The 12,530-nt window shown below is 40.9% G+C and overlaps 1 protein-coding gene across 2 annotated transcripts in view; it reads right to left on the bottom strand.

Annotated features, from left to right (window-relative positions):
• Positions 1–12,472, bottom strand: part of Kdr (kinase insert domain receptor) — a 44,498-nt gene extending 32,026 nt beyond the window's left edge. The window contains exons 1-7 of one of the 2 annotated variants that reach the window (XM_010640272.1): positions 12,158–12,472; positions 8,364–8,457; positions 5,620–5,816; positions 2,672–2,802; positions 2,200–2,368; positions 1,532–1,671; positions 736–904 (exon numbers count right to left, since the gene is read on the bottom strand). In XM_010640272.1, coding sequence (XP_010638574.1) covers positions 736–904; positions 1,532–1,671; positions 2,200–2,368; positions 2,672–2,802; positions 5,620–5,816; positions 8,364–8,457; positions 12,158–12,224 — 967 coding nt within the window. In that variant the 5' untranslated portion in view covers positions 12,225–12,472. The remainder of the gene's footprint in view (positions 1–735; positions 905–1,531; positions 1,672–2,199; positions 2,369–2,671; positions 2,803–5,619; positions 5,817–8,363; positions 8,458–12,157) is intronic. The other variant, XM_010640271.2, reaches the window with a different exon arrangement.
• Between the last annotated feature and the right edge of the window lie 58 nt (positions 12,473–12,530).

Here is a 12,530-nt window from a genome sequence, read left to right on the forward strand (position 1 = left end):
TGCTCTAAGATTTGGGTAACACATGTCAAGTCCCAGAGATGGAAAAGCAAACTACCCTTGTCCAAGTCATCCATCATCTCTCACCTGGAATACTGAAATTGGCGTAACTGTTCTCCCTTTTTCTGCCCTTACTGCCCTAAAGTTTTCCATATAAATTACACAGTAATCGTATAAAAGCATAAGCTAGAACCAATCTCTTTCTGATATATTTACATATACGAAACCCAAAACCCCTACCAAAGTTTGTATCGAAGAAGCTATGTAAAGTATTTAAAACTAAGACAGTTACACAAATGAGAGAATAAGTGGAAAAGTAAGGCAATTCTCCCAAAGCTACACACATACACACAAACTGAATATGGGGTTCTCCAATTTGCAAAGCTTATGTTTATTCAAGTAGGCCTTTCAGTCTTACAATACAATGACACTTTAAAAATCATCTTAGATATTAATACTCTACTTGCTACAGTAATACTTTAATCACAGAAATAGCTACAAGAAGCACTATGTACTAAGCCCTTATTATACTAGAGTATTTAATTTTAAAGTCAGGATGTCTACTCTAGTGCCTGACTCCAAAACCACACTCTTGACCATGAGTCATGTGACTTGCATAACAAGAGCTCAAAACTATCTTCTGAATGAGCAAAATAGGAATCACCTGGTGATTTGAATCTGTTTAAGTCATCTCACTTTTTCAGGCACAGCATAATTCCCCAGGAAAGCATAGCTCACCATGGACTCTGACATAGGTGCTATTCTTCTTGGTCATTCGCCCACTGGACACTGAGCAGGTGTACAATCCTTGGTCACTCCGGGTCACACTATCAATGGTCAAGGTGCTGAAAAACTTCTTCACATCCATTCCAGGCAATTTCATATCTCGGTTTGCAATTTTCTTATGCTGACACCAAAGAAACAGTTCAGTTAATTTCCAAAGTCCAGGAGACATTCACTATCCAATATCTTCCAGATAACCATAAAATCAAGTCTCTGGCCTTTGTAAGCATTGTTTAATGTTAATCACAGGGACTTTTAGCATGTAGAAAGGAAGTGTATTTGGATCCTGGAGAAATCAATGAAAGCATTTTAAAAACTTCACATAATAAGAATGAGATGGATACAGACTGCAGTAACATAGGCAAATATGACTATAGTTTAAGAAGCATACCTTGGGATGCTTCTTAAGAGATCTTCACTTAAAGGGAAGCAGATCAAGAACTTTTAAGAACAAAAAAATAAACACAATGTGGAAAGAGGTAATCATCTAGCAAACTAGTATTCACAGCCTGACTGCAGCAGATCTGAACAGTTTATAGCATTGAATCTTTGTGTGGGCTTCTGTGTGTTGCGCAGTTCTCCAAAAGAACGTGTGTGTGTGTGTGTGTGTGTGTGTGTGTGTGTGTGTGTGTGTTAAGGGCCTTATATTTTATCTGGCCAGAGGCCAAAGAGGGGCCTAACTCTCAAGCAAACTTTGTTAGGGCTTGTTATCAAAGCAGTGAGAGGTCTGGTTTTGAATTGTTAGTGTTACCTTTAAAGAAGGGCACTGCCAGCTGAAGACAAGCCCCACATTTAGCTCAGTTCTTGCTGTACAATTTAAAACAAGCTTCTCTCCAACTGATAGCTCAATTCCATGAGGGGGGCTCAGAACCACATCATAAATCTTGTACCCTGGAGTAAGTAAAAGACAGAAAGTGGAAGAGAAAAGAAACCTATAACTTTGCACATGTTTTTTTCTGAATTTTTCTGAGACTCACCTATATTTGGTAGTTCTGTACACCATGACTTAGAGAGATCTACAAAGCACTACCTAAAGGGTTCTAAAGATGGTGCAACCCAGTGGAGAGAGATGTCTAGAGCAATAGAGTCAGCTTTAGCAAATGGCTGAGCTTTCCATAAATAGGTACAATTAAAAGACCCGATGTCATGTACTCTGAACCCTGAATTTTTCCTAAGATGGGTACCTGTAATGACATTCTTTTTCATCCTTGGTCCTTGAAAAAAAGGAGAAAACTCAACTGCACATGGGCTTATTTAAGAGGGGAGACTGGATGCAGTGAGCTTTTCAATGCCATTTCCTGAGTTATATTTTTCAGGATCCCTTGTCTCTCACTCAGTACCTTCCTCCCAGGCTCTACATGTAGAAAATCATTCTCTACTGTCTGGAATTCATGATATGGAAAGGAAACAGCCTCTTACCTACAACCACAACTATGTACACAATCGACTGGTAACTTTCATCATTAATTTTGGCTTCACAGATGACCATGGCAGCATAGCTGATCATATAGCTGGGAATAGTAAAGCCTTTCTCACTGTCCCAGGAAATTCTGTTTCCGTCAGGAACAAACCTCCTTTCAGGGTACCTCTGAGTAATGAAAAGAAATATAAGGGCCGGGGATTTATCTCAGTGGTTCTACCATCTGCCTCGAAAGTACAAGGTCCCAAGTTCGATCCCCAGTACCAAACGTATCAAATACTTCATCCAGTGCTATCCGAAAGTAAAAGCCATACATGAAAATCACTGAAGAATTTATCTTATTTTTAAGAACACGGGTTGGTTATATTCGTTGTCATTTCTACCCTTTCTAAAGAATCTTTAAAATTCATCTTGGATATAACACTGAAAGCAGGCCACCCTTTTGAGATGATCATAAAAGATGGGACTTACTGCATAAAGTGACACGTTGAGGTTAGAAACGGAGCCACGACATGGAACCACCACGCTTTTATTTTTGTTCTCAGTAATGTACACAACGTCATGCTCATCACTAACAGAAGCAATAAAGGGTGATCTGTAATCTAGAAGAAAATTTAATTCCATCAGTGATTTACTGGCACAAAAGTTAGCCATCTTTCTGATTCAGAAATTTTAACCAAAGGAGTAAATGACTGGAAGTGATACCCCAACCAAGCAAAGGCATCTACGAATAAGGCTACAGGTAGATAGATGTCTGAAGCCAAAGATACTCTACAGGTGTGTGTGTGTGTGTGTGTGTGTGTGTAAAATTTGAAAGGAAACTCCCAGAATGAGACTGACCCCCTTTAGAAGGAATATCAACAAACAGAATATATTTTATGGACTCTACATTTTAACAGACTATTATGAAATCATATTTCATATTCATTTCAAAATGAAGCATTTTAAAATTTAAAGTTAAATTTATATATTTTGCCTACGAATTTTACTGATCTTAAAAATTTATCTTCTCTCTAAGCAAATAAGTGCCATGAAAACAAATGGAAATCTTCAAATTAACAGAAAATAACTTGCAATATTTCAAGGCAATTATTCAAGAAAATGCCCTAAATGGCATTTTAAGCTTGTGAAGACCTTAGATAAGAATCTTTCTAAAATCATGATTAATATTTACTAGGTTTAGTTAAGATTCAGTAGTTACTAATTTCTGTAGTAATAAATATTTGAAAAGCCATAGTACTGATGACTGAAGAAAACTACAGAGATTTTTAATGTCATTCAAACACTACTCATAAAATGTTAACACACTGCTGTGAAACTACTCTGTTCCCCAGAGATAGTGAAGATAAGGTTCAGAATCATGCTTGAAATTTCAGAGATAACAATTCATCTTGCTATGCCCAATACATCTCATCAAACATTTTCAGGGGTGAAGAAAGAGTTAATTAAGCCAAAGGAGAGAAAAGCAGCTAATTCCCTTCAACAGCAAAAGTTTGATTTCCTTCCCAGCTGGAAAGCATAGAAAAGAAGCCAATCTAGCCCCCACGTGCCATACCCATTATCTTATGAGGCCAGGGCCCACTTCCTGGCTCAATCCATTGCTGAAGGGAATGGGGTCAGAAGACTAAGGAAGTAAGGTGAGCAACACAGGGGACATTAAAGGAGTTGTCCATAGGGGATGCTGTATTCATTGTTTCCTTTCCCATTGTTAAATTTCATGATCAAAATCTTGGATAGCTCAACTTAGAACACTAAGCAGAAACAGGAAGTAGAATTTAATAGTATATCCAAAGACTGCAGGTATACAAATAAACAGTGCTAGGAGTCATCACTGCTTACTATTGCCTACCTTTCATCCACATGTTATGAAAAATTATGTGACTTGTTTACAGAGCAAGCCTTGGAAGCTCAATTAACCCTTTGACCTAAGAGTAAAGTTATTCAGTAAATAAATCCTATTTCAGTAGCCCCCCAAAAGGAAGTAAACAAAAGAAACCCAAACAACCACCCATCCTCTCAAAATAAAATATTTACTGTAACTCATGAAATGAATTTTTGCATGTCTCCTGGTTTCCCGACTTGGGGAGAAGGAAATAACGACATATTATAGGAAAGGTTCATCTTTAGTATTTCCAGGCAGTCTGAAAGCAGGAAATCCTCCCAATCTTTTGAGAGAGCCTCATCTTCCAAGACTGCCAGATCAAAAGGCGCCAGAAATTCTCCAAGATCTGAGCCTTGTCTCTCAAATCCTGTGGAGGGGAGGAGGAGGGCACAGAATTCTTTCTTGGGCTATGCTTACCCTGAGAAGAAATAATTCTCAAACAGCATGCCACGCAGCAGTGACACAGGTGATTTTAATGTGGTCTGCACTTTTTTGTGGCACTGACTACCCTGTGCAACTGAAATGTAAGGACAGACAGGCAAAAGGTGTTTCCCAAAGTGGATGAAATTCCTGTCCTGCCAAAGTTGCTTCTGGAAGAACAGTCTAAGTCATTTTCACCTGCCTCAAATCCTCGGGAGTGCAAAGTTGCTTGCAAATGGAAACATAAAATGTTTAAAAATCTATCCCTCAATGAAGGGAAAAATATTTAGTATATCTTAACAAAATATAATGCAACTCTTGCACTCTTCAAAGGTATGCTGTATGCTATAAGTCTGTCAGTTGATAGGATTTCATAAGACAAGGTAGTATAAATTTTTTTGAAACATGAAAGATAGCGTAATTCATATTAAAATGCTGAATAATATAATATTGTATTTTATATGATATAGATATTAAGTTGGCCTCCCTCATATCCATCCCAAAGGCAAACCTTACCAAATCACATAGTAGAGGAAAACAACACCAACAAAACACTGCCTTCACAGAGCCTTTTAAGGTAGAAACTTTTTGCATGAGTTTGCAAATTAATTTTCTAAAGTATGAGTAGCAATGAATCCATAGGCAGATTCTGTTGACTGCACCTTCCAAATATACGCACAAAGAAAAACCTCCAGAACCCTTGGCTGTTTCCCTATGCATTCTTGTGAAAATCTCTTACTCTGCTGAAGATAACCTATCTTGCCACAGAAACCTCTCTATAATTCACTTCTCAGTCTTCCTTGATTTCAAAGATTTCAGCTTTTTTTTTTCCCCTTAAACACCAGAAGGTTTTTTATGAGTCTCCGTAGCCTGCAAAGAACACAGATTTACTACAGAAATACAGATCAGAATTCATCTACTTGGGTACGAGCAATGCAACAAAGCCCAAACTCCAGAACCAATCAGAACATGCCTTGAGAAGGAATTCTGCATATTCTGTTCAGTGGTCAGACTATTCAGACAGCCAGTCTTTTGTTGGACTCCATTCTTCTCTGTACCTATTGTGTTTTGTAACTGGTGAGTGGATGTGGGAAATGAATTCTATTCTACCACTTACCTTGAACATAGACATAAACAACTGAGGTCACATTGGTGTCTTGGTAGAAGCACTTGTAAGCTCCAGTATCATTTCCTATCACTTTTGGAATTGTGAGTGTCTTGCAAAAGAAATCATCACTGCACTCAGTCACCTCCACCCTTTCCTCAGAACCACTGTGACTGTTGGGCCACAGCCAATCCAAGTCCCGCTGCCCCCTGAAAAAATAATTCCAAGGATGTATTAATATGAAATGCCACACGATGAGGCTACCTGTAAGACAACAGAAGACTGAGTTCTCAAATTTACATAAACAGACAGATGCAAAACTTTCTACCAATGATGACAAGTTACACTGATATATGACATGAGGTCATAGACTCAGTTTCAGGCATCACTTAGAGTCCTAAGTTTTCTATTAAAGCACACATTCATTCCTTCAAAGGATACTAGTGTCAAACACTCTTAAGAACTGAGGATACATTACTGAAAATAATCCTACAAAAATCAATGCTCCACAGGCTGGTGATGTAGCTAAGTAGTAGAACAGTATGTACTATGCATAAGGCCCTAGTTTTGATACCCAGCAGAAAGAAAGGTGGGGGGAAGGAAGGAAGAAAAGAAAGAAAGAAAGAAAGAGAAAGAAGGAGAGAAAGAGAGGGAAGAGAGAGAGAGAAAAATAAATCATTGCTTTTATGGAATGTTAGTCTAATTGGAGGAGACAGACAATTAAAACATAAAGTTTATCATATAAAAGTTCATGATTACCACTGTGGAGAAAATAAAAGGGTGAAGATGGAAGGCAGGGGATTAGATGAAATTAGCCATATGAATATTGGGAAGAACAGTGTTAAGAAAATAAAGGTGAAGATGGAAGGCAGGGGATTAGATGAAATTAGCCATATGAATATTGGGAAGAACAGTGTTTCAGGCAGAAGGAACACTAAATGTAAAGGCCCCAGGCCCAGAATTGCTAGGGCAAGAGCAAGGGAGCCAGCGGAGCCAGGTAAGAGTGGGCAAAGGGAAGTGTGTGAAGTGAGGTTGTGACAGACAGAAACGGAAGTAAGAGCCCTAAAATACAGAACACTTTTATTGCAGCATTTTTGTACAAGAGCCCCCCAAATACAATGAACCCTAAGAAGTATACATCATTAACAATCATTCAACATCTTTGAAATCTCCATGAAGCTGTTGCTACGTCAGTAAAATTACTGATGGGATTCAAAACTCGTGGCACCAGGGATCCAACTGAGGACTTCTACACTTAGCTACATTCCCAGCCCTTTCTTAATTCTTTATTTTGAGACAAGCTCTCCATAAGTCATTAAATCACCTAATCTGGCCTCAAACTTGTGATCCTCCTGCTTTAGACTCCTGAAATTGCTTTAAACTCATAACTTTTCAAAACCTAAGACATTTTTATGCAGAATTTCAAAAGGCAACATGCAGTATTTGTGATTTTTAATACTTTTTTTTTCAGCTTTAATTGAGTTTATTGGTACATTTTAGGGATACAGTACAGTTACATTCATTTTTGGGATCTTGTACCTCTACATGACAAGTCTTGATTCTCATTTTTCCCCTTACCCTGCCCTCCCTTCACCCTCTCCTCCCCTCCCCATCTACAAACACTTTATTTTCATCTTTTCATTCTCTCACATTTTTTTCTTTTCCCTTATTACCCTTAAATAACCTTTGTTTTCAAGAGTAGGTAAGAGGAAAATCTACTTAGAAGTGTCTTGTACTAGGAAAGCCCGGCCTGAGAAACAGTACCTGTGACTGTGTTTTTTCCCAAGGGCTGGATATTAGTGACCCGCCCTTGAGAAGGGGACTGGGGTATGCTTTAAACTCTGCAATCTAGGGCCGAGGATTGAGCTCAGCGGTTCGGTGGCCTGCCTCGCAAGCACAAGGACCCGAGTTTGATCGCCGGCACCACAAAAAAATAAATAAATAATAAACTCTGCAATATAGAACAGATCTGTGTCACCTGTTGTTCCTCAGTAAGCTGCCCCCAGTTCTTGTGAACACCACAACTTCTCTGAGAGCAGCACTGCCACAAATCATCCTGGTCTCTGACAAAAACACACTGGTCCTGATAAGTCTCTGGGTATTTCATGATCTCACCATGAAACCTCAAGGCCATCTAGCCCTCCTTCCTTTCTGGTTGGAAAGCAAAATTTAAATGCCTGTTCTTGTCAAAAATGTCTGTTTTCCCCGGTTATGAAAAATCAATAGCAACACTAAACACTGGCAACGGGATAAGAGACACCTAGAAGCCTAAGCCAAGGCCTGAAGTCCAGGACTGTACAGGACACACACACAGAGTTATTATTAAATTGCCCTGACAGTCAGAATTTTACCCTGAAGGAAAGTTCTCAGAAAAGCTAAAAATGGGTCCAAAAGCCCTTCTGGTAAAATAAATATGGCTCATAACTTCTTCAGCTCTATTCCATAAGCTTATGGCCTCAACATCATCATATTCAATACTCAATGAGTATCTACTATATGGCTGGTATTACACTGGTGGATAAGGGCGTGTGTGTGTGTGTGTGTGTGTGTGTGTGCTGGAAGATTAGTGGCAATATAGTACACAATTTTAAGAGATCTTTCTCATTGTTTCATTAGTACATTAATTCTTAGAAACCTCACTACTTATACACAATACTACAACACTATTACAAGTATTCCATAATGAAAATTATTTTCCCCTCAATAAACAATTAATTCTTTAACCCAGGAAATCTGATTCTAAAATGAATCCTTACCTGCAAGTAATTTGGAGAGTTGTATTGGCCATAATTGTAAGTACATTCTTTTGTATGCTGAGACTGGGTGGATCAAGGGCAACACTAGGCAAACCTAGAAACAAATTAAATAAATGAGTGTGGTTGCCATTGAGTTAGACCCAATAGGAAACACCTTCCATAAACAATGCACACTCAATACTTTAAAAGACCTCTTCAGCAATTCATTGTATCAAACTGGGATTTACTTTTCACCATTCCCAGTAAAAGTTCATGAGCTGTGTCATAACAGGAAGAATGGGCAGATGGTCATAAACCAACACAACAGCTCTGCAATTCATAGAGCTAGGGTGGAGTTCCTGTTTTCCTGCATTGCCAACTTCAAGGTCTTACAAAAGGATATGGGACATTGAAACCAAATGAACCTTCATCTGATGATCTCACTCCCTTATAAAGCATAGGCTGTACACATCTGACTACTCTGCTGATTAATGAATACTACTCTAAGAGTCTATACAGTTATACCTACTCAGGATGGGGAAAGGGTGTCTATGACCTTGCCTCATTGTGTTTTATCACTTTTCTACTGTACTTCCTCTGGTAACTGAGTCACAAAGGTTGAAATAATAGTTCATAAAGACTGTGCATTAAAATAGGATAATTAAAGAAGGAAACATTTCCCAATTTCATACATACATGCATATCAATATACTTTTCCTCATATGGCAGGAATAAAAGTAGCATAAGACTGATGAATTGCAGTTGGGGAATCTCAACTTATTAATTGAAACTCCAAGTTCATCCTGACAGTGAGCTTGGAACACAAGAAATCTACGTTTACTTAAAGTCTCTTTAATGGAAGGATAGAAGGAGGTGTAACATACTGAAGACTATCAAATAAATACACTAGATGGTATTAGTATATTAAGTCAGTCTAAAAAAAAAAAAACCCCACTGACTTTTAGCAGTGACAGAAAAATACCATGGATATATTCTTCTTCATGGAGCACTTCACAGTAAGATAAGTTGAGTTCTCTGTCAACTAAATAGAAAGAACTATCAGGTGTTGAAAAATAATTGAAGAAAGAAAGCCTGTCTGTCACGCTAGATTCTTAACAGATAACAACATCTTCAAGATGCCAGCTTAAAAAGTTAATTGGGCAAGCCCTCAACTTTTCTAACACACAAGCACCAAGAAAAACTGACTTCCTACACCTAAGTCAGCAGTGATTTTGATGAGCACAGGAGTGTGAATAAGAGCAAGTATGAAACAGTAAGAATAAAGAACATATAAGCAAACACCCAGTGTAATTATCCAATGCCTTGACTCTCTGGCTCCCTGTGGGAACAACTGAAGGCAAAATGAACAACTGATTGTATCCACTCCAACACACCCGCACAGATGTACAAAGTAGGTCACTGACAGTACTAGATCTACTGATCAATACTATAGTGACGTCATCAATAAATCCCAGAAAACAGATGACACCAGTAGCGATTTACAGTATTGTGTTTGTGGCAGGGGTTCTTAAACCTCATGCTGTACGAAGTACTAGACCTAAATATCTGCATTTTAAAAGTATTTTGGGTGGCCCTATGGACAGTCTATGGGCCCCTCTTGGGTAGCTATTGTCCTTGTTAGCCATATTCAGTTCATTGGCATCACATTTTTCAATATGAAGGAAACAACTGTCCCTGACATAGGCAAACAACAAAGCAAAATGTTTAAGAGCAACACACATGTCTTCCGATAAAGGAACCATTAAAAGGAAAATGGAAACAATTCACATGGATGAATAAATTTCAAACCTGACTGGGAAACATTAGGCTAAAAATAAGAATTCAACTCACAAAATCATCCAAATGAGAAAGAATTCGTTAACTGGGTACATTTGTGCGAGAGATAAAATGACAGTAAAACTCACTAGGCCCTCAGTAAGTTATGGACACTCACCACCAAGGAAGAGATTGTTTGGAGGAGGGGTGTGGGGGGGGACTAGGGATGGAACCCAGAGCCTCATCCTGCTAGGCAAGTGCTCTGCCACTGAGCTACCCTGCCAGCCTCTAGGAGACTCTTGAACTTCTCTCATAAAGTGCTGCCATAGATAATCTCACACTCTGGACACACTTTTTAAAATGCAAACTATTTTTAAAATATGCTCTCCATTCACAGGAAGCCAAGACAACGCCACATTATTCTGCAGGCAAATGTACCACAAAAATCTATTCAATAAGGTTGTCAGTAACAACTTCAGATTTGTATCTGTGGGCCAACACAATTTTGGGGGCTCCTTTAAGCCTCATTCATTTTCATCGTTTGAGTTCAATTCCTCAAAAAATTCTAAATAAAATGACTGTAAGAGATACATATGTTACTACTCAATAAAAAAGCCCTTTATGTTCAAATCCCATAACCAATATTAATTTGGGCACTGTTACCCTTCCAGCGCAAAGACAGGAAGGAAAAAACAACAGTGGCTCTGTCTCTAAAATTTGATGGCACCAATTACAGCTCAATCCAATTAAGCAAGTCACACACTCCAAAAGGGCAACCTCACCATTATAGTCAGGGCAACCAGATTACCATTACTTCTGCTGCACTGTGAAACATCCCAGGCTTAAAAGCAACTCCCTGCTTTGTGGGATGCAGGACCACCACATGTTCTAGACCTTCATTCTCTTCCCAAAAAGGGGGGAGCAAGGGCTTGTCAGGGACAAATGAATGTCCCTGGTGGAGCGGCCCTGATGAACTAAGTCATTATTAAGAAAATTCAATCACAGGAGACAGATGATCTTGACACTGTATATGAGTGCCAGTGTCTTTCTTAAAACACGCAATTCTTTTATTTTGATATAAGAAAATTTTTGGCAAGTTTGTTTGACTTATTTTCCTTCTTTCAACCATATCCTCTTTCTAAACCTCCAATATGTAGAAATGTAGAAATCTGCAAACTGTAGCAACAGAAAAGAAAGGAGAGAGGGAGAGAGAAGGGGGGTGGGGAAAGTGGAGGACGACAAGGGGAGGAGAGAGCAGAGAAAGTACTGCATCCAGAGTATATGCGTTCTCATCTTAAAGGAGACGAACTCCAGTGAGTGTGGCTCTAGAACTAAGTGCCAAGTTCCACAAAAGTCTTCATAGTCTTCCAGTCCGTGCTAAGCACCAATGTCCTTTGAAAGATGTTTTCTTCAGAAAGTTGACTGTCCCGCACCTGAGAACAAGCCCCAGTGTCTCCCTTGTCTCTGTCGGGAGGAGAGCGTCGTCCTGCACTAAGTAAGGAAAAAAGGGCTCCTTTCCTTCCGATCCCACCCCAAATAGTAGGTGTGCGCGCCAGTCTGAGCTGAAGGGGAACAGCGGGTCTGCGTCGCGGCTCCACTCCGGCTGGTGCAGAGCCCAGCGCACCCCGCCAGCCGGGCTGGAAGGCCCGCGCGCCCTTCACCTTCCTTCCCTGCGCCCAGACGGGGAAGCGGCGCCGCCAGATCGCTTCGCCGCCGGAGCTCGCCCGCGGGCTCCACTCGCCCTCCAGCCCTCACTGTCCCGCCTCCCCAGAGCCTGAGGCCGGTGGGGAAGCTCTGTCCGGTCGACTCCCCAGTCCGAAACCAGAGTCGTGCTAAAGGAGCTGGACGACGGCTCGGGAGACCACCGATTCAATAACCTTGGGCGGTCTCTGAGCCTCAGTTTCCCTATTAGCAAGTGAAGGAACACAGCGTCAAGTTCCCTGCGACTCTCGGCTGATCTGAGTCCGCTCCTCTCACATCCCCAGCCCTCCGCCCGCATCCGACCGCTCCACCTTCCTCCTAGTGAATGGGCTCCTTACCCACAGAGGCGGCCCGGGTCTTCACGCAGAGCCACAGGGCGAGGGCCAGCAGCACCTTGCTCTCCATCCTGCACCTCGCGCGCAGGGAAGTGCCCAGGACTCGGGCCCAGGTTTTGCTCTCCTCCTCCTCCCGCTCCGCTCCTGTCCCGCAGAGAAGGAGCGGAGGTGGAACACGGGCCAGAGCGCGGGACCCCGGAGGGCGCAGGGCTAGGGAGAGGTTATCCCGGCTGAGGGACGGGGACTGGGCTTTCAGTAGCAGCAAGGATTGTGCACGATCCGAGGAAGAGCCGCGCCCTGCCACCCGGCCCTCCAGGCGTCCCGGGACTGGAGTGCCGGGTGCGAGAGCCGGCAGCCTCACTAGAGCGCAGGGGCG

This window comes from Fukomys damarensis, unplaced genomic scaffold, assembly GCF_012274545.1.
Source record: "Fukomys damarensis isolate Sample0158 unplaced genomic scaffold, DMR_v1.0_HiC HiC_scaffold_35, whole genome shotgun sequence".
NCBI lineage: Eukaryota > Metazoa > Chordata > Mammalia > Rodentia > Bathyergidae > Fukomys > Fukomys damarensis.